General features: G+C 39.6%; 1 protein-coding gene across 2 annotated transcripts in view; it reads right to left on the reverse strand.

The window, feature by feature from the left end:
• Nucleotides 1-365: 365 nt before the first annotated feature.
• pacs1 (phosphofurin acidic cluster sorting protein 1) overlaps nucleotides 366-21,525 on the reverse strand; it is a 25,654-nt gene continuing 4,494 nt past the window's right edge. The window contains exons 4-23 of one of the 2 annotated variants that reach the window (XM_015403995.1): nucleotides 15,921-16,065; nucleotides 15,752-15,843; nucleotides 13,834-13,911; nucleotides 11,389-11,448; nucleotides 11,060-11,220; nucleotides 9,928-10,021; nucleotides 9,392-9,472; nucleotides 9,172-9,293; nucleotides 7,444-7,582; nucleotides 7,065-7,169; nucleotides 6,873-6,979; nucleotides 4,872-5,026; nucleotides 4,678-4,788; nucleotides 4,495-4,597; nucleotides 4,366-4,408; nucleotides 4,243-4,285; nucleotides 4,024-4,165; nucleotides 3,663-3,901; nucleotides 615-734; nucleotides 366-536 (exon numbers count right to left, since the gene is read on the reverse strand). In XM_015403995.1, coding sequence (XP_015259481.1) covers nucleotides 418-536; nucleotides 615-734; nucleotides 3,663-3,901; nucleotides 4,024-4,165; nucleotides 4,243-4,285; nucleotides 4,366-4,408; nucleotides 4,495-4,597; nucleotides 4,678-4,788; nucleotides 4,872-5,026; nucleotides 6,873-6,979; nucleotides 7,065-7,169; nucleotides 7,444-7,582; nucleotides 9,172-9,293; nucleotides 9,392-9,472; nucleotides 9,928-10,021; nucleotides 11,060-11,220; nucleotides 11,389-11,448; nucleotides 13,834-13,911; nucleotides 15,752-15,843; nucleotides 15,921-16,065 — 2,259 coding nt within the window. In that variant the 3' untranslated portion in view covers nucleotides 366-417. Of the gene's footprint in view, nucleotides 537-614; nucleotides 735-3,662; nucleotides 3,902-4,023; nucleotides 4,166-4,242; nucleotides 4,286-4,365; nucleotides 4,409-4,494; nucleotides 4,598-4,677; nucleotides 4,789-4,871; nucleotides 5,027-6,872; nucleotides 6,980-7,064; nucleotides 7,170-7,443; nucleotides 7,583-9,171; nucleotides 9,294-9,391; nucleotides 9,476-9,927; nucleotides 10,022-11,059; nucleotides 11,221-11,388; nucleotides 11,449-13,833; nucleotides 13,912-15,751; nucleotides 15,844-15,920; nucleotides 16,066-21,525 lie in introns of both variants that reach the window. The other variant, XM_015403994.1, reaches the window with a different exon arrangement.

A 21,525-nucleotide genomic window follows, 5' to 3' on the forward strand; every position in this document is an offset into this window, starting at 1 on the left:
CTGGTTTAGACAGTAAGGGCTATAACTGGATTGTTTTTACATGCTGCTAAATTCCTTAAAATCAGAAACATAGACGGTGACTGGCTAATAAACTTGTGCTGTGATATGCTTGTAAACTCACACGCCCACACACACAAACATAATGTACATTCACGTGTGCATGCACACTTATTCCACACACACACATAAAAAAGCTTTAAAGTGACTAGTAACAGCGTTGAACTCCAGCTCCCTCCTCCTCCTCCAAGGAGAAACGGGATGAATGTAGTTTTTTTTTGTTGGATGAAAAGAAAGGAAAATGATCCGGCTGCTTGATCTGCATCTTCTGTGCAAAAAAAAAAAAAAAAAAAAAAAAAAAAAGGAGGGGTGGGTGAGGAGAGAACAAAGTCAGGGAAGCAGAGGAGTTAAAGCTCTGCCCTACGACGGGGGCTTGCTGTAGCCGAAAAGTCCGACCGGCAGGTATTTGACGTGAGTGGGCCACTGCGCCGCCAGCTGGAAGAACTTCACGTCGTTCCACTCCACGCCGTCTATGGACACTGGAGGCATAAGGAGGAGGTGGTGAGTAAATGTAGAGAGTTTTGGCGATGGTGAGCAGGGTTTAGAGGTCAGGTCACCTTTCAGGATGGTCTGTTGCTGCTTGGCGGAGCAGATGAGGCGGCTGATGCCTTCGATCACCTGGCTCTTTGAGTCCATGTCCTTTTCTTTGGGCTTCTTCCCCAGGAAGATGGTGGGAACTGTAGGGAACCAAAGGATAGATATAGATTTCATTCATCAGCTAGACTATGTTTAAAAAGAAACCAACAGATAATGACCTAGTGCCATTTTTTTTTTACATTATAAGGTTTTGCTGGATTCCTACATATAATGTAATCTACTTAAAAGAAAACAAAGAGAAGCGCTAAACGTTCTGCAACCTTTTTATGAATGAAAATAAAAGTAATAAAAACTAAAACCTTTATAGAATAAAATGAACAATAGATTACTTTTTACTTTCCCCATATGCAGTGCCTGCCCTTCTCATGATTGTCAATTTCATATGTTACACAAACACAGTTTTTTATTAATGAAGGGAGTTTCTAGCAGTGGTTTGTATTCATATTCATTATCCTGAGCTATCTCTATAGTTATGCTGCTATAGGCTTAGACTGCTGGAGGACATAGGGACCCCTATTTCATCATTCTGTTTCATTCTATCTCTATTCTTCCACTCTGAAGAATCTGTTAGTTCAATCTCTAACGTCATGCTGTCTCTGCTTTTTCTCATAGTAGCTTTGACTCGTCTGTTTCTTTTTGGCTGTGACACCATCCTGGAGAGAAATATCAGCTGTGCTGCTGCCATCAACACCTTTGTTTATAGATGCTGGAGATCGGCCTGTTTTCCAGTGTAGTCCTGTTTCTCTGACTGTGACTGGCTGGATGTGCTCTCTTCGTCCTCTGGCATGGGAGCTGGCTCAGAGCTCGTCTGCCTGGCTGTGTGTTTCCTGGACGGGCCGCCTTTTACAGTTGCTTTTTCTATCTCTGCTTCAGTCTCCTTGAACCCCAGTCGGCCTCAGATGACCGCTCACACTGAGCCTGGTTCTGCTGGAGGTTTCTTCCTGTTAGAAGGGAGTTTTTCCTCTCCACTGTCGCTACAAGCATGCTTAGTGTGAGGGATTGCATCCGAGTCAATGAGTCGATGCAATCAACTGGTTTCCCTTAGACAAAAAACTTTGAATCAATGTGACTGAATGATCTGGTGAAATGTAAAGTGCCTTGAGATGACATGTGTCGCGAACTGGCGCTATAGAAATTAAGTGAATTGAATATTCAGTTAACACTTCTGAGAGCAGCAAAGCATCACCTTTTGAAGCAGGTCAGGGCTTTTCAGTTTTGCCTCTACCAGCTTTCCTAAATTAGAAACTGAAATCTTTCTGTATGGAGAAGATCTGTGAACAGCAAATTTAAAGTCCTTTCACAGATTGTTGAAACGTTTTCATCTGGGATGTTCCTCTTTTTGACTCTGCCCTTCTTTTCTCCCAGTTTAATGCTGGGTCTGTTGGCCTCTTCTCTAATCAGCGCTCTCCTCGTTTGTCCTGCAGTTTAAGCTGTAACAACACCTCGATGTATCAGCAGCTGAAGTGTATTCTTTGTCTTTTCAGATGGTGGACTGAAAACAGCTCTTAAAAAATGGTTGAGTTTTAAGGCGGGCATACACTGTACCATATTTTCAATCGTTGCACTCAGCTACAGCTCAAACTGTATAATGAAACTGCACGATTTAAAAGTTCCCAGCTCACAATGTTTGTTCTTAATCTGTACGGCCTGATGCGCCGATGTGATCTAAATGCTCACATCACTTCAGACTCAGAGCCAAGAGAGCAACAGCAGGATTTGCCCACGAACACCTCATGAGGGGCGACTGAATTCCCAACAGTTTGATTTTCTCCTCAACCTTCCGATTCCTGATCGGGAGCTGGTCGTGAGAGGCTGTCACCCAACGCTACCCCCTGTATACTACGCAACGCAGGATGCATGATGAGGTTGAAACTCGGCCCAATCCAAAAGATTCTCGCACGCCTGAAGAATCAGCCTGAAAAACGGTAAAAACTTGTACAGTCTATGCCCGGCTGAAGATTTTTTCTCTATATCTTTCTCCCTGCTGTTCTCCAAAGTTTTAACTATGCCGTTTGTTTACCAATGTTACCCAAAAATCCTCTGCAGCCTTAGCAGAACAGCTGGATATGCAGATAAGATTAAATATCATCTAATTTGGGGCAATGGACTTTATAAAGGGGTATCAAAGTAAAAGGGGCTGAATTAATATATATATCACACCTTATTCAACCTATATAGGCATTGCTTGGTCCCTTAAAATTTGAGCTTAATAGATTTTTTTTATTCTTATTTTTTTTTTAATGAAAATTAAACTTAGGAAAATTAGGATCATTCATTTTTTCCATCAATTCACTCTTTGGTCTTCCCTATCTCAATATGGCATCAGTTCTTCTTAGACTTAGGCTACTTTTATTGTTATTTTGTATACATAGAGAGTATACAGAACAAGATTTCATTTTGTTCAGCTTTCAGAAACATTTCCATTCCTTAAAGTGCAGCAGTGATCACATGTAAACAGTGCCGGAGAAAGAAACATGGTGCAAAAAAAGCATTTTTGTTCTTAGACGTCTGATAAACTAGCTTTCTGTGTGACCCACTAGCTGCAGACATTTTGTTTGTTATATTTTCAATGTCTGTATTGAAGCATGAATGTTTTTCAGCCCTTTTCACAGCTTGACTTCCGTTTGCTCTTTAAATTAAGGTCACCTACCAGAGGCGGATGTCTGGAATAAAAGATGTCATTTGTTTTTTGTTTTTTTATTATTATGAAACTTAAGTGAGAAAAAAAAAAACACATTTGGTATGAAAAAATTTTAAAGTTTATGGTTGCTATGTGACAAAAAACATTTAAAGGGTCTGAATACTTAAGGCTCTTAACCTGCAGAGCTCTCCTAAACCATAAGTATTCCTTAATTATGACATATTTTCCCGCTCTGATCTCGTATATCTTTCCTGCATTGAGATTTTGTAAACATTTCCTTTCCTTTCCGCCTTCATCTGCAAATGCCACGTTTAACAGGATAAGAACAGGACGAGGACATTTATTGTAACTGGATCCTCCAGCTCACCTTTCTTGTTCTTTTCCTTAGTGACCACAGTCATGGCCATGGTGTTGACCAGGGCCTGTGGGTCGTTGCTGCCACCTCCTGGTAGCCTGCTGACCTGCAGCGAGCGGAAGGCGCTCTTCAGCGTGTTCTTGCAGCCCGTGTCGCGTCTCTCCCCCTCCCGCCGCTTGTCCGCTAGAGAAGCCAGCCAGTAATCCACCTGCAGGCCGATGGCGTCCACAACGTGAGGCATGCTGGGGCTCCTGTGGTGAAATAAGAGAAACATTATAAGGAGCATTTCAGGTGTTTTTTTTTTTTGCAGCCTTTTTTCTGTCAGATGAAGTTTCTTATTTAAAACTTTACAATCAGCATCAGCCTGCCTTACCCTTGGACTGTTAGGACGCTGCCCATGGAGGGGGAGGAGGGGGGAGTAGCTGCCTCTTTGATCATTCCAGTGGGGGAGCCATGAGACGGTGGAGATGTGGACGGGACGGCCAAGCTGACCCCAACACCCTCCTCTGGATCTCCTGAGAAAAGAAACCAAACTGCTTTCAGCTGAACTGGATCCTCTCCGGGCTCTTCATTACCAATCAAACCCCCTCACCTGTGGGAGAACTCGCCGACTCGATGAGGCCAACCTTTACAACCTGGAAAACAACAGATGGCATCGATCAGCTGAGGCACTGCTGGGAGCAGGTTGCAGTTTATTCAGATACTAAAATCTCACCCCGATGAAGGGGATGAACTTCTGGTAGGATTCTTCCTCCCGACTGAAAAAGAGATCAAATAAATGGAGGTTTATTTACGATAAGCTGTCCTCACTTTAGGACGCTTATTTTTTAGACTCTTCACTTACGTTCTGTGCTTGCAGGTGAGCATAGCCTCAGCGATGGGCAGCTGGTGAGTCACCGAGGCTCCGCTGATGTACTGGTTGATTCTTCCAGAAATATCCAACTGATCTGAAGTTAAAAAAAAAGAGTGATGATCTGGTCTGAGCTTCGCAAGGAGGGAGAAATTTGATCTCTAAATGTATAAAAACCTGTCTGAGGTGGCTCGGATCGGCTGAACACGTCTCTCCACGCTCCATCCAGGAAGGAGGAGCTGTAGCGGTTGTCAAGGGATCCCAGGTGTTTAGCGACAGGATGGGAACCTGAAAAAGAGAAAAAGAAACACTGGGTCACTTTACTTGCCCTGAACAGGGCAAGGATGGTGTTTTTTAGAAGGCTTCCTCACCCAGAGGCACCACCAGGAAGCGCATGTGGTTGAGCCAGTCGGAGGTTTTGTTGGCCAGCTGAGAGACAAAGAACTGCAGGATGGCTCCCAGGTAGCTGTGACTGCCCACCGCCACCACCTTCACCGCCCGCGGCATGGAGGAGTTACAGTTACAGCTGCAGGGAGACACAGACAGAAGGGAGATGTAACCGAGGTAATGTAACATCTTTTCACCTGATCGGTTATATTTGATTGGTTTTAAAGTAACTGTGAGGAACAAAGATGTCTCAGTTTAAGGATTTTAATGACTGATCCTCTTCATGTAACCTTTGGGTTAACCTTGCGCTGCAAAGCTGGATTGTCGCGAGATCTGAGCTTTCAGTCTCACAACAAATGATGTGATCGTCGTGTCTCCGTTTAGTGGCTCTCATGGGCGACCAAAATGGCTGAAAGCGTATTATGGAAGGTGGGTACTAGCTGGCATGTCACCCAATCAATCCATCACAACGCAAAGGTTCAGAGTCCCGAGCGTCGAGCATCCAGCTCAGACAGAATCCAGCAGGAGTCCACCAAGGTTTAGGTGGGCTGATCAGACGGGACAGACAGGGCCAGTGGGTGAGAGGGAATAGAATCAGGGAAACAGAATCACTCGGAAAGTGCTGAGACGCTCTTACTACTGGTTAGGGATTAAAACTAGGACTAAAAAACAATCTCCTACTGGAAATGGGGACATGAACCTTGGAAATAACTAAAACTGACAGACAGAGCACTAACAGAAGACAAACAAGGAACTAACAGAAATAAAACAATGATCTGGCCCCGATGGCTGGAACTGAGCCCAATATAAGGGAAACCGGCAGGTGGATGAGATGAGTAATAATTAGGAGCTGGACAGAGTTAAGCAGGTGAAAGGCATGAGTAATTAAGGAGAGCTACCAGGGCAGATTATGACACAAAACGCATTTAATCCAAAATGTCACTAAATGAGAAACAAAAAAACAAAAAAAAGCCCTGGATGTGCATAAAACCCCAGGATTAAAACTGGACTATTCTTTTCCATGACAGCTCTCCCACTGCTGAATAAAGTAATAATAAAGCATAAATAGCTTTTTAATGAAGGGGGATATGATTTGACATTTCTTCATTTCAAATGACAACTTTAGTGTTTGTTTTTTTAATTTTTAACTTTTCTTTTTAAGCTTTTACAATAATTAAAATAATCACAATAAACCAGAATTGCAAGAAAACTTCGGGTCAATTTTTCAGGTCAAAAACACTTAAAAATCTCCCCCGTCTTTAGGTGGACATTAAGGCAGAAGTAAGTTTTTAAAGCTGGGTTCTTGTGTCAGCACTTTTATTAAATCTTCAGCTTTACTTGTAAACATAGCTTAAAAGCAATTCTACATTCAATAATAACTATCGATGAGATTATAAAAGTTTTATAGCATATGCTTAAATTAAATTGTTTTAATTATTTTTCATTTTTATCATCTGATTTTAGTTTCTAGCACATGTTCATGTTTCATTTTCTTTTATTGCCTCCTGTAGCTATTTTTTGTCGTTAAAAAAAAACTAATTTCAGGTGAATGCAACAGCCGACTTCATTTAAAATGGTTCAAATGTTGACTTATAATTACTCTCTAAATGCTAAAAACATAATCCTATAAACTTCACTGTTTGCATTAACAGGTGATTATTATTCTTTAAACTAAATGATGTAATGTAACATAAAAAAAAACTTTAATGCCTCAAAGAACGGTTTAAAAACTGTGACTAAACACCTAGAACCAAAGCTGAACTGCAGCAAACAGCTTTAAATGGTAAAATGCTGCAGTGATGTGAAATCAAAGCTTGGGTGTTTAAAAAGAACCAAGACATCATAAATACAACCAATGCTTAAACAAGAGAGTAGAAATATTATTCATGAGGAAGAACTAGCAGCGAGATTGTGGTTTTTTTTTAATGCAAACACAGGTGTGATGACTCAGAGGGTTCAAGTAATGGAGTATTTTCAAAACTCACAATTTCTGGATGCGTGTGAGCACAGCGGAAAGCACAGCCTGGATCTCAGCGGATGAACACGTGCAGACCACCGGGTGTCTCTGACCTTGGAGCTGCTCCGCTACGTACTGAGATGAGAAAACACAGAAAAAAAAAATCAGGCAAATGGGAAAGAAGACGAGTGCCATCATGTTGGGGGGTTCTTGTGCATACCTGTCCTTGCCAGTCAGTGCCGTTGACTAAGATGAGGCTCTCAGGGAGTGCAGAATCTGACAGCAAAATCTGGTTGAGCTGATCGTACACGGCTTTCCTCATAACCTACAGGCAGATAAGTATCCTGGGTTTAGAAATCCCTCCCCACCACAGAATCCCATTTACTCTTCAAATGACTCATCTGCACATACATAATTCATTCCTGAGCTCCGAGGGCTCATGTTTTAACAGAGCGAGTTCTCTTTACTTTGGGAACAGTGTGCTGGTTAGAACAAAAGCTGCTGTTTTGTGTGTAAATCCCTCAGAGGGACGACATGCCGCCTGAACCAATAACGCCACCTACAATAAGATCCTGGAGGATTCCGATGGTTTCTCCTACCGGTGTGCTGTGTCCCAGCTCCGGGGATCTCTCAGAGTCGGAGCTGTTGGTCCGTTCGCTCAGAGGCTTGGACAGCTGTCTCTCCTTCATGGGGGTGCTGATGCTGCGCTTGTGTCTGGGCGTGTGGCCTCCGTCCAACCTAAACAGAAAAAACAAATAAACAGAGAGCCGTTCGGAATCAAGCAACATGTCGACGCTTTTAACATTTTATCACAATTTTATCATAAATAACATACTCTGATGTGTTTTAGCAGCTTGTATTGCTCATCTATGAAATCAACAAAGAAAGCAGCATCAGTCCCTTTTCCTATGATAACCCTATCTTAAACCTTACCTTCAGAAGACATCTACTAATAAGGGAACTTCTTTGCGTAACTTAAAGTTGTAGGGAAACGCCCGTTCCAACTGTTGCAAATCCGAATTCTCCCGAGTGGTGCCCGACTTTACAAGAGTGAACAACGTAAATGTGATTGGTCGATTATCAAGGGGGCGGGTTTGTTGTGGCGGAAGGTTCGCAAGCAAGTTTGGTTGTGGCCAATTTCTCTGAAGCATCTTGCTAACCAGTTAACAACTGAGTGCTAGTAGGTTCCCAATGGGAAATTACATTGGGACCAAGTAACACTTAGCAACGAAACTGTCAAGGAACGCTATGGACAGAGGAAACATGCAAGAGGAGGAGAGTTTTGTGTCGGAGGCCATGGATGAGTCTCCTCCGTCATACATTTTTCATTTAGAGGACGAAAGTGGCGTCCTCTTGTTTTGGAAGAGAACGCCAGGGCAGCAGAAGCTTGGTTTGGTGTAGAAGGCTTACAGCTGTACATGTTTCAGCCCCTACCTCGCAACACTGCCAGTTCTGTTAGCTCAACGCCTGCTGAAGACACAGATCTCCATGGAACTCAATGGGAAAGTAAATTATTCTTATTTCAACCGTTGCGTATATTACCTGTGACATATGAATCAAGATGCTATGCCCGAAAACATCTGATTGACCGTTGATAAATGATTGGCCGAATTTAGGTGTACAAGCTGACATATAACTAACTGGCCTGCATAAGATAAAGAAACAATAAACAAAGATTTTAACAGGACAATTCTGGAAGAAAATCTGAAATAACCGAACCGGAGCTCTAACAGAATAACTTAAACCAGGCTTAGATCAATTTGAAACAAAAATCTAAAAAACCCTCCATTTAGTGTCAGTTGAAGCCGAGTGCAAATGCACATCCCAGTTTTCTTAACTTTATTAAAGAAATAAAAAGATATCTAAGCCAGGCGTCCTTTTCTTTCCACTTTACAATTACAACAGAAAACATGAAAGCTTGTTGTTACAATGTAACTAAGTAGGTTTGCAAGGCGGCACAGAACAAAGTGTAAAATAACACCTTGTCCCGTTTTCCACCTTTAAAACAGAATTTCTTTGGACAAAAGAAAAACTTAAGTCTGGAAATAAGACAAAGGAGGGGATCATCAACAAAATGAGGGGGATGGAGTTAATCCAACTTAAGCACTTTAGTAAAACAGGCTCTTGGTTTCAGTGTGGGAAACGGTCCCCTGCTAATCTGCTAAGAATTTTAATTTAAATAAATACAATAGAATATTGTGCTAATCAGCCATTCATAAGTGTCATTGTGGTTTAGATACATTGTAACAATAACGGGACACAAACTCATATGATTAGAAAACAAAAAGTAATTTCAGTAAGTTAACTAAGCTTAGATTAGATGTTACCTTGGTGACGCCATGGGCTGCATTTCATTTTTGCTGCTTTTCAGGGGCGTACGGGGTTTCTCAGCCACGGACACCGTAATGCAGGGGCCGACTTCTGCAAACAGCTCCTGGTCTGTGAGCTCCTGCAGACATAAACCACTGATCTTCACCAACAGGTTCTGGGCACAACGTTAGCTCTCCCTCCTTCACCCGACTCATAGACGCGGGGAAGCATTCCTACCAGCGTGTCCGTCTCAGATGGGATCTCGTCCAAGTTCCGACTGCGGGACGGTTTCATCTTCTCCAGAGGAGGCTGGTCCCCCTGCTGGGAAAACCAGAGAGTCAGATGGGTTAGTAAAAAAAAAATCAACATTATCATGAAGTGAACCAATGGGAAGAAAAAAAACCAAAAGAACAGAATCTCCTAGAACTCTTTAATTAAACTGAAAGTGGGTGTTTTTATGAGTTTCATGAGAATAAACAGTTACCCTGCAGTAAATGCTTATTAAACTGTTTAAAAAAAAAAGCTGACGTTGTTGCTGCTCGATTTCTGCACAGACTAAAAAGACTAAATCATCTCTATTCAGAAGACAGTTTTTAAAAAGACCTCGTGTATTTGTGAAAGAACTGATTTCCTGCATGTTCCACCTGAAAAGACTTCATGGCAGCTTCAAAGAGTGGATTTAGCCCCCCTTGCTGATGCTAGATTCTTCACTTTTGCCACAAAAGTTCAACCCTTTCAACTTTAAAACCCAAAACTGATGCTGGGCTACTTACTGGACTGAAAGTATCTCGACCCAGGCTGCCTTTGCTGTTCAGGCTGCCGATCTCCGTCTGCGAGCTGGACTGAGACATCCCCTCAAAGAACGGCCTGAACAAGGACACAGAAACAAAAACTCATTTCATCTCTCTAGAGAAGAATCTGCAGTGAGGAGCTGAGACATGGAGACGATTTTCTACTTAGAGTAGGGAAACCTGCAGCGGCATGACAGGAATCCTTCAATATTTGTTGAGCAAATAAAAAATGAAACAGTGAAAGAAAAGAAAAACTACAGGTGAAAAGTAATAAATCTTTTGCTACAAAAAGAAAACAGGCAGTGAATATTTAGTCAAACTTCTTTTATCTGTAAAAAGAAATCTTTTCAGAAACTTCATCTTCAGATAAAAAAAAAAAACTTTTTTATTACAACAAAGCAGATGTCTTTTTTGTATCGACTAAATTTATTATAGAATATAGAAATATATGTATATAAATATATAGATTTGGCGAGTTAATGTTCCTCTGAGGTTTAAGCAAAGTTAACTGCCTCATTCAGACTTGTGCAAAGAGCTGTTTTCACCAACAGGGGGAGCTCTAAATAAACTGCTAATAAAGAGAGCAGTAAGACTTCAGAGCAGCCAGTCTAATCTAATCTAAATACCCGTCCAGTGGAAGCACCATATCTTTATTTCTTTATGCTGTTGAAAAAATCTGCATAACATTTGCAGATGAGAGGATGGATGAATAAAGAAGAGAAAGGGTGGGAGCAAATATTACCAGAGGGAAAAAAATGTTACCCTAGATCAATCTAGATGCATGCTGTGTTAATATCAGCACAGAGACTTCCAACTCAATACAGTCTATAGAGTAAACTTTTCACAGAAATCCATGGTGTGCATGTTTTTGTCATAATGCAGAGCTATAGTACAATAGCCTGCAAAAGTGATACCATTTTAGTACACAAAAACAGCAACACACTTTAAATCAGATTTTTGATTTTGTTTTGCTTTCACTAGGTCATTGTTTTACCAATAAACACCACCTAAACAGGATTTCTTATTGCTAACTTCTAACAGCAGCATTGCTTTTCCACATAAAAGCACGGACATCACTAATGTTATCTAACAAACACTGTGTTCCTCCTGCTACCTCAGCTTGGGTTTGGGGGTGCTGAGGATGCTGTCCGTCTCCTCCATCTCTGGCCCGCTATCGCTGGGGTTGTACATCTCCAGGCTGTCGTAGAGCTCATCAAGGTCCTCCTCGACCTCCTGGATCTGTTCCCTCGACACGTGCTCCAGGCCGAACCCCACCTGGAGAACAGATTTTTTTTATTATTATTTTTTTTTTAAAGGCAAAAAATGTGTTTTTATAAAGCTGCAAACAAAGAGTAGGGAAAAATATGTTTGGATACATCTAGAAGAAGGAAAAACTAGATAAAAGCCTGGCCCAAAAATAAAGTAAAGGAGCATAGAACAAACCTCATCAGTGACTTTAAACCTTTTCAGCAAGGCGACAAATTTCTGCTTGATGTTGGGTTGCTGCAGAGGAACAATTGTGAAAAGAGCAGCATGAGACACCAAGGATAGACATGTTTATTTCATGTGTTAATAAAAAGGAACAAGCTGAAAGAGGAGAGTAATAAACAGGGAATAGCTAAGCTCACTTTTCATGCTTGATGACTCAGAAGAACAGTGGTTAAATGAAACGACATCAGGGCAGGAAACATGATATTCATGGTGCAGTTTGGTTTCATTAGAGAGGAAGGTGTCACAGCGTGCGCGTATTATGGTTATATGTAGTTAGCACCTTTCGCCGCAGTGTTTGTTTTGAAGAAGGAGACGGTTTATGTAATATTTAAAAGGAATAACTCAGCCTCTTATTTTTAGCTGTATTTGAAAACAGCCTTCACTTAGATCCTTTTTTACTTCTGAAAGAATCACAAGTTTTTCATCTTATAAGAACTTCCAAGTTTCTTTTTCATTGACAATCAAATTTGACATGAGTATTTTAAGTCCACCATGTGCCAGAGTGAGCTGTAGAGGGTCACAGCTCATTTTAGGCAACAGTCCCTTAATAGTGTAGGATTAGGATTTATTCATGAAAACACACATAAAACAAGTAAGAAAATTATATAAAACATCTTGAAAGAGGACATTTGACATTTGAAATAAAACCCCCTACTCTGGGAATTGCTTTTCATTTATTGAAAAAACTAAACACTAGGTTAATCCTCATATATACCTCAACATATCTATGACCACATAAGTGGCTTTAAATGTTGTGAAGCCATGTTTAAAAAAAGCTTGAAGTTGTTGAGAGAAGAAAGCTGCTTAAACCAAACTTCTCATGCTTTACAATCAGGAAAAGAAAGATCAACATCTGTGGTTTAATCAGCATCAGAAAAACAGCTGGAATAACGACAGAAACAACGAGCAGAGGCAGTCATGTTATCTCTGCGTTCCTCATCTGTTTGAAAACTGCAGGGTCTAAACACAGAGACGTTTCAAATAGATAATGCGCTAACTTTTCAAAGTGTTTGACGACTAAGTCTCATTATACTGGAAGATAGACATCCTTATTATAAATAACTGGCACTGGGTGAAATCTTTAATCAGTCATCATTTAAAAGAACAGATTTTTTTATTTGATAGAATCCAAATATTATTCATTAATTATTAATTTGTAAAACATAGAAACAAACAAAGAAAGCCCCATGAAAGAGCGACTGAAAATCAACATTGTTTGTGCATTTGATCCCTAAAATGTCTCAAACCACTTTTGATCAGATTTTGGTAACAACTACTAACAACCTCCCTGAAAACCCAACTTCTAGCACTAAACAACATTTATGTTGATATTTATTCTTATAAAAAAGCCAGGGTAAAACTTAAAGCTTCATGTTTTTGTTTGCAAAGTAAAGAAGATAGTTACCCCAATTTACACAGGTGGGAATCTATATTGGTAAAGTTTTATTTAAACTTTAAAGGTGTAAAATAAGGTTATATTTCCCAAGTCACAGTGTTTAATTGGTCCTTTTTGAGCTGAAATAGAACTCCAACACCCTGCAAGATGCGAAGACACAAACAGACATGACGCCACCTATTGGCAGTACCTCAGAACTACCAGAAAGATGCACCAGGAGGACATGTGATCTTAGCTTGTGATCTTTGTTGGCAACCAAAGTGAGTTACGGCATATTCTCTAAATAAAAATGTCTTGAACCTTTAAAATGTTTGATAAGAACGGAAAAAAGCAAAACTAGCAACAACAGACAATGTCTGACTAGGTTCCGGAGGCTTAGTGCTGATTTCCTGAGATGGGAAGATGGTCTTTATCTTTGATGATGTGCTCAGAGGTCAGAGGAGCCGCCGTATGGACCAGGTGCTTCCAACATCCAGCAGCAGTGTGGGTGTTTAGTGTGTTAGCTCCACAGGAGGGCTCTATTATAATAACCCTCTGATATGTCATAGTGCTGCAAACGCACGCACGCACACAGAAAAACAATTTCCGCTTGTCAAACTGCAAGCGAGTGTTGTGTGTGTGTGTGTGTGTTTATGTGTTAAACTCTACAGCCTTAGTGAGCGTTTGAATGTCAAGAGTGCGTAAGATTGTGTCCTTGCATCTGAGGATGTGATTATTGTTATCACAGGTTCTACTGGGAACTAGAATTGATCTATTTCTGGATGGAAATTGGCTGGAAAGCAAGAGGCCCGATGCATAAACCATAGAGACGAGTCGGGGTGGGAGGCAGACGAAGGGGGGAGGTTTGTGGAGTCAGTCAAGTCAAATCAGATTTGCTTGAAAAGGCTACTGCGGGAATCGGGTTAGCCGCGAATTGCTTTGGAGACGAAACAGGCCTGTAGAAGAAGAGCGCGAGAGACAGAAAGAGGAATTGGAGAGACAAGAGGGGACATTCGTCTCACCCTGGTGCTGCCGGCGTTGGGAGGGAGCTTACGCCTCGGCTTCTTCTTCCTCACCTCGTCGTCTTCATCGTACAGATACTGAGAGAAATGCAAACAGAAAGGCTATGAAGATGCTCACCCATTCAATGTGTTTCTCTTTATTTTTTCCACCAATCTACAACACTAAGAGGTTTGGACTATTTCTAATATTTTTACTGACAATTTAAGAGATGTAATTTACTCTCAGTTGCGATAGATCTGTTAGAAAAATAAGAGAAAGATGTGATGCATTTTTTTTTTTGCGCTTCTTATAAAAGCCAAAAGAAAAAACTATTTTGTAGTGAAATAATGACACTGGAAAATCTAGAAAATTCAAAACCTGACTTGAGTTTTTTCGGGGAAATAATGTGAGGAACTAATTTTCTTAAATCAAAATGATCTGTAATGTATTTATTGGTCTATCTAGAGTTAATAACAAATACAGCTCTTTGCTAATGGGACATTATCAACTCTTCCATCACATTTCACAGGGTTGGAGATCTTTTATGTCTTCTCTTTGGGTCTGATCTTGTGAACAGTAGCTGAAATATTCAGGGTTACATTTATTCATGTAATTTATATATTTCAAAGAGGTCATATTGGCCTTCCTGGTGAGAAACAAGCCCGCAGCATCACATGTTCTCTACCAAACTTAGCAGTGGGCCTTTCTAAGCCATTCTTTTCCTCATGCTTTTATGTTTTTTTTTGTTTTTTTTTTGCTAAAAAGCACAGATTTACTGTATCAAGCAGTTACTTGCACTGCTAATCAGTTAGCATGTGGTATCAGTAACGGTTGCTGTGCAGACTTAGTGACTCCAAGATGCTCCTCTTTGTTACATTTCAGCTTTGCCTCTACATCTACCTGCTACAGAGTGAAAGAGTGAGCAGCCAGTGGCCAACACTTACTGGCATTACTGCCACACCTTCCTAGTCATGGATTACTAATTACAAATACAAAAAAACTAACCAACATTATCCAAGAGAGGAATGAAATAGAATTTAATTTATTTTATAGGGATGGTTAGGTGCAATTTTGCAAGCGTAAATATAAGAAAAGCCCAAATCAGCCCAAAGAAGAAGTCCTGAATGCGGAGCTTCATCTTGTCCTTTGGGAAAAGCTGACTAAATGCCTTAATAAGCACAATCATGTAGTAATGATCATAATGATTCAATATAACCACCAAATCATGGACTACTCTACTAATTAGAGTTATGTTTTTATTTAGGGATGCCCCCTGCTAAAAAAAAAAAAAAAAAAAAACAGTCCACAGAAGATGAAAGCCTGAGGGGGAAAATAAAACTAATGGATATGCTTGAAATGGTACGCCTGTTTAGGTTGAAAGAAAAACATTTAGAAGGTGCTGCAGGTTAGTCTGTATCTGTTACAGACCTGTAAACTGTAAACAAACGGTTTGATAAAATGATGACCTGTGGATGAGTCAGCAATGATTGCTCAACCATGTCCATCAAATCTCTTTCTATTTTTCTTATCCTCAGTAGTTTTACCTCAGGTGCAGCGTTTAACGCCTGAATTGCCCCTTAGGTAAAGCTTTTTTCTCAGCTTATCTTCCCCTCTGCGCTGCAGGACTGCCCCACCCTGCCTCCATTCATCCCTTTTTCAGCTGCACAGCTTCTCTCCATCCCTCCACTTTGAGAGTCTTATCTCCCTCTGCTGTCTGTCTGCTCCCCTCAGCGTTCCTCCCTGATAAACACAGCTTCCTCTGCCTTTGTTAAACCACTTTGTTTAGCTCTAAAATCCAGTGAGGACCCATTTATAGAGCTGTCGGTGCGCTTATTCTACATTTGTACATACAAATGATACGTTCAAGCAGCTATTGCAAGCAGCATAATGGCTCCAATGGATCAGTGAGTTATTATTTAAATCTTTGTCCAAACACACCTGCCCATGAATGGGGTCATCGCTGCCCTCCTGTTCAGATGAGTAGCTCTCCTCCTCTTCTTCTGAGTAATTGTCGATGTCAGGAGAACGATCTGGAGAAAACAGAGAAGACTGTAACAACAACTGACAATATAATAATTTAAAAATGTATATTTCAAAGCTCCCATACCAGACATCTTAGCCTTGGGGCCCTCGTGATCGATGGGCTGGCTGGACAGGGAGTAAACTCGGACCTCGGCGACGGGAACAGAAGCGTCTTTCAGCTGGCTGTGGAGCCCTAAAACCTGGGCTCCCTCACTGGGGTGCTGCATCACCTGCAGGGGGAGAAAAAACCACAAGGTTTTAATCAAATAATAGCTGATGCTTCCAGAATTTATCAAATGAAACCTTTTTTTATATATATATTCGGTCTAAAATAGCAGCGCAGTTATAAATACATTTTCGTTAGTAACATTTTTCTATTATAGTGTTATTCCAGTTTTGGAAAGTCTTCACACCTTCTCCCATATTTTGTCGTTTTGCGACCGCAAACTGTAAAACTGATGTCATGCAGTTTTTATGTAATAGAACATCTATAAAAAAGTGAATAACTGTGAAGTTGAAGGAAAAGAAGGAATTCGTTTAGTCTACAAAAATTCTAAAAACAGGAGTGGACATTTGTATTCAAACCCCGTCTGTAGCTAAGAGATAAGAGATCCATGGCAACTTTAGAGGAACTGCAGACTAGGGGTGTGGGAAAAAAATCGTTTTGGCGACATATCGTGATTTTCAACTCCCTGTTATAATATCGATCTTTCAGTTCCTAATATCAATAAAAAAATAAAATAAACATTTTATCTAAAACAATGAGGGAAAATGGCAGATGGCGCTGTGGAGCCCTCTGTCTGTACGATGCAGTGACATATCTAGTTGAGGCAGTCACAGTGGAAGACATGAACCGACTCAAACCTCAAACATGGATACCAAAATAACTAAACAATCGATATCTTCCCATGAACATATCTACACATTTAATTTTGACAGCTGGGAAAAATATCGCAATAGACAGCGATACTGCAATATCATGATAATATCGTATCGTGACCCAAGCATCGCTTTGCAACACCTATGCCAATACTCACCCCTACTGCAGACAGAGATCGTTATCATTAAGTAACACTAACGAAATGATGGAAATTAGAATTAAAAGACTTTTTCAGAAAAAAAAAACTAGAGCTTGCAAAAAAGTGAAAAGTAGGTGAATTCTAAGAGCGTATGTGCTTAGTTTTAGTTTTTGTCTTTTTTTATAATTAATTAATATGAGGTCTAGTTTCTGGATGCTGTTTTGATTTTTTTTTTTACTGCAGTTGGGTCCTTAACTTTTTTTTTATTTTTTTTTGGTTTTGTCCCCAGTATGTAAGTCATATTATATTAAAGAATATAAACTATGACTGAAAAAAATATAAACTAATCTGAAACTAAGCTTTTTCAAAAAGTAAAAGCTAAACTAAACTAGCTAACAAATACTAGTAACAAATGAAAACTAAAATAGAATAAAAAATTTGAAGACATTACTAAATAAAAATAAAAATTGATGAAAAACTTTAATGATACGATTTAAAAAGCTGCCCTTAATGGAGGAGTGGTGAGAAGAAATGCATAATAATATTCAACGAGCAGCTTTGTGGAGCACATATATCCTGCACGCTCTAAATGCACCAGATTAATGCATGACCTCTAAATGCATTGAATGAGGTGTGCGGCTGCAGAAACAGAGGACCTGAGGACAGTCAGGGGACACACATAAGAGATGAAAGAATAAAGGTTCAGGAACACTAAAGACAAGCAGCAAAGCGTAACCAAAGAGGGGGGAATATAAATAAGCTATGCATAGATTTTCTGCATGTCTGCAGCCGACAGCGGCATTTTCTGTGAAAAAACAAAAATGACATCCAGCCTCTCTCAGCAGTCTGGTTGCTCTAACAGAGCTAATGAAGTCTGAGCAGCTTATTATGGAGACAGCCGTGGCCACAGATTAAAGAGAGACATCACTGCTCTGCATCCATCCTGTGGCTGGGCTCAGGTTGAGCTGCTGGCCTTTCAATGTTTCCAATGCTGCCAGGAGAAGCTGGCTGCTAATTTTACCCAGTTTCCACTCAGAAAGCAAATTATGCTAATCTGAAAAACAGTGCAGAAGGAAAACATGCATTCTTAATGGAAAAGACTCCCGATGATGCCACTGATTTGTTTTTGTTCTTTTTTTTTTATTTTATTCACCATCAAGACGCCGGAGCCGATAGTGGATTTACTGCAAATTCATTCTTTAAAAAAACAACAGCAGAGCTTTTTAAAAATCCATTTATTTCAGCTGATTTAATGTGTGACACTTAACTGCAGCATGTGATGAATTCTCTCCAGAAAAACGCTTTTTTACTTTAGCTAAAATTGCAGCATTTAAAATATCTGTTGTTGCACAGTGCTGATGTAGAGCAGCCTGAGCTTCTCATAGCTTCTGTGTGAAGATTTATTAGAACGATGCTGGAAGCTCATCCAAACTGTTTGCATAGTAATAATCTTTATAAATGATTTGAATTACTTTCAAGCAAAAAGTGATTTAAAGAGGGCAGACAATTGCAGCTCATTAAGGTCATAGCCTTTCTGTAATGATGTTCTAATTTATTTTTCCTTTCATCCAATGAGCACTTTTCATTGTTTTCTTCATATGTATCGACATTTGGGCCAATAAATATATTGACCAATTATTTGAAATTGGGAAAATTGATAAAATCCGGTTGGTAGAACTTTGATATATGATTTGATTGTTTAAATAATCTTGTAATCCATTTTCTTTTCTGTTTGATTAGAAACTACTTCTTCTAAGAAGCGAACAGCAGTAAACCTTTCTTTCTGTAATGCAGCGGTCACAAACTAGCGGACTCAGGACCACCGGACGTTTTATGTAGTAAAATGAATCTTTGGTGGTTTCGATCAAAATTTTCTTCGCACAATTTTCATCTTTTACAGCCCAGCTGTGTCTCCTCAGGCGCTCTCCACAACCATTCCATTGCCAGATTGCTTGTTGAAAAATTCTGGAAGGTGGAATATAAAAACGGGGCATTCAAAGACGAGTGGACGACAGATATGCATTTGTTCTCCCAGGACACGCTACAGGACCAATCTGTTTAAGCTGCTGTGACTCTGTGGCGATTGTAAAAAGTGGAAACAAGCATAAAGCATAAAAGTTTGAGGAAATTTTATCAGAATGAGGTTAAAACCACAAAAATAAACAAACTCAGACTTCTGTTAAATTAATCCTGTTTTCTGAGCCCTAAACTTTTACATTTTTCCTGCTACTTTGTGCTGCGACTGGATTCAGCTTAAGTAAAAGAACGAACTACAGAACCAGGGTTGTATTTTAGTAGTTGCTTTTTAAAAAGGACTTTCATTATTTATGATGTTGCTGTTCAATTTTGCAAATGATTAAATGTTATCTCTTAGTGAGAATGCTCAATATTTAAGAAAATTGTTCTTTAAAGATCAGGAAGTTAAGTATTTATTAAGATATATTTAATACATCCTTTATATCTTTACTGTAACGAAGAAAAGCACCAAAAAGCTTAATAAAATGTTTAAGTTGCCTCAATAGTTTCACATTTTTTCCAATAATTTGTGCCACATCCATTGGTTAAGGAACCCATAGAGGGAGTGAAGTGAGGTATTGGACCCTCCTGAAATCTAGCTGAATACCCTTGCTCTAATGTTTTGATCAATAAAACATGGAAATGGTGAAAATCAGACCAAAAAAGCCTGATTGGCACATTTCCACCTTTCTCTAATATTAATATTTTAAATGAAATAGTCTCACTTGTTATATTTGAGGAATTAAGTATGTGAAGAAGGAGGTTTGGCTTGTTTAGTATAACAACCAGTGATTATTAGCGAATCAAACATATTGATGGAAAAATGCAGGAATACGTTTCACCAATGGCGCACTTTCCTAACTTAGTGTCTTTAGCTGATAGCTATAACCAGCTGTTACCAGACTGGGTTGCTGTTACAGTTAGCCCAAAGCTATCTTTTATTTTTTTATATTCTTATAGACATGAGTTTATATTTGAATAAGTTTAACCTGATGCAGAATACCAATCCATAACTGTGTTTGATTAAACCCCTGCTTTCATGAAACAAATTAACTGAATTGTTACTGAAATTGATTCATAGCACTAAGGTAAAAATTAACATATTGCATTTTTTAATATGATAAAATAAATTTGCAAAGCAAACTGATTCGTTTCAAACAGTTAAATTTACTTTTAGTTTAGATAAATTCATTTTCAAGCTAAGCCATTTATTTCAGCTTCTGATAGACACGTTACTGCTCATACTCTCCGTTGTAACTTAATGGTGGAAGAAGCTAAAAGACTGGAGAACAGGGCAGAGGTCTACATATTGACTCACAAATGCATGCCACACTTTTCAGATGGGTTTTCATGTAGAACAGCTTCAAACCCAGATATTCTTCTTATTCCACTTCACCATTTTGCTTTATTTTTCTGAAAATCCCCATAAAAAAGGAGTTGGTGGTGTCGGCCTAACAAAATGTGGAAACATTCTACAGGCTGTGAATAAATCAACTTTAGACCTTTCTCTGTGGCTCCTGACCTTTGCAGCTGACTTGTCTTCATGCAGAAAATGTGCCTTTATTTTCTATGCAGTAGCGGCCTGAGGCAGAAGAGTAGACTAACCCATTTTAGATAGGGAAGGCCTTTCCTCCAAGCTGACAGTGTGATTAAGGGTGGCATGTACTATCTTAGCTTATCCTACACTTGCCTTGTCTAATTTTAGAGCATGTAAACATCCCGAGGACCATATAAGGTACCAGATAAAGTTGCCATTCTTGCTCTTTTTATCTGCACTTTGGGTTTTTATTATTCTTATTAAAGAAATCCCATTCAGTTCATATGTTTTACTTTATTTTTTACACACAGTGTCTGAAAGCAACCAGACATTTATAGCAAATAACAATGAACCTCCAACAGGTACACTCACACACACACCAGGTCGACCCAAAATGAATCCACTCTGCAGGATGGAGACTAGAGCCGCAGCTTTTGGCAGAAGAGGCTGAAATCTAATTGGAAGTTTGATGTATGGTGACATTTGTTGGGGCCATAAAGAGACAGCCAGACCCAAGATTGAAAACCAGAGGATTTTTAGAGCACTAGCTTAAATTGAGTTACGATCAAGGTTAACATTAAATATGTTTCAAGGAAGCTTGTAGTAATTGAAATTCTCTCATGGTGGGAAGTAGAGTCATGAAAGATGAAAGTAGGGTCTAGACAAAAACAAAAGGACATTGACCGAGGCTACGATCGTATGTAATGATGAAATGTATTATTAAAGCTTGATGTGACCTTCCATTTCTGGATTTAAATATCCAGATCTTATTGTTCAGATTCACGACGGGGACTTAAAAAAGAAAAATCTCAAGCCTGGCCCTATTTCGAGAATAAAGTCATAAAATTACGAGAATAAAGTCATAACATTACGAGAATTAAGTCGTAACAGTATGAGAATAAAGTTGTAACACTAGGAGAATTAAGTCATACAATTCCGAGAATAAAGTTGTAACACTTCGAGAATAAAGTAATAAAATACTGAGAATATTACAACTCCTACAAGAAGCACTTTCTTCCCCAAAATGAGGAATGTGGAGCACCATGCGAAGTTATACTTTGGCTCTGGTTTCACAAATAAGGAAATCTTTTAGCACCAGCATCAAACTGGGGAGGATG

This window comes from Cyprinodon variegatus, unplaced genomic scaffold (assembly GCF_000732505.1).
Source record: "Cyprinodon variegatus isolate N-32 unplaced genomic scaffold, C_variegatus-1.0 Scaffold1609, whole genome shotgun sequence".
NCBI classification, from domain to species: Eukaryota; Metazoa; Chordata; class Actinopteri; order Cyprinodontiformes; family Cyprinodontidae; genus Cyprinodon; species Cyprinodon variegatus.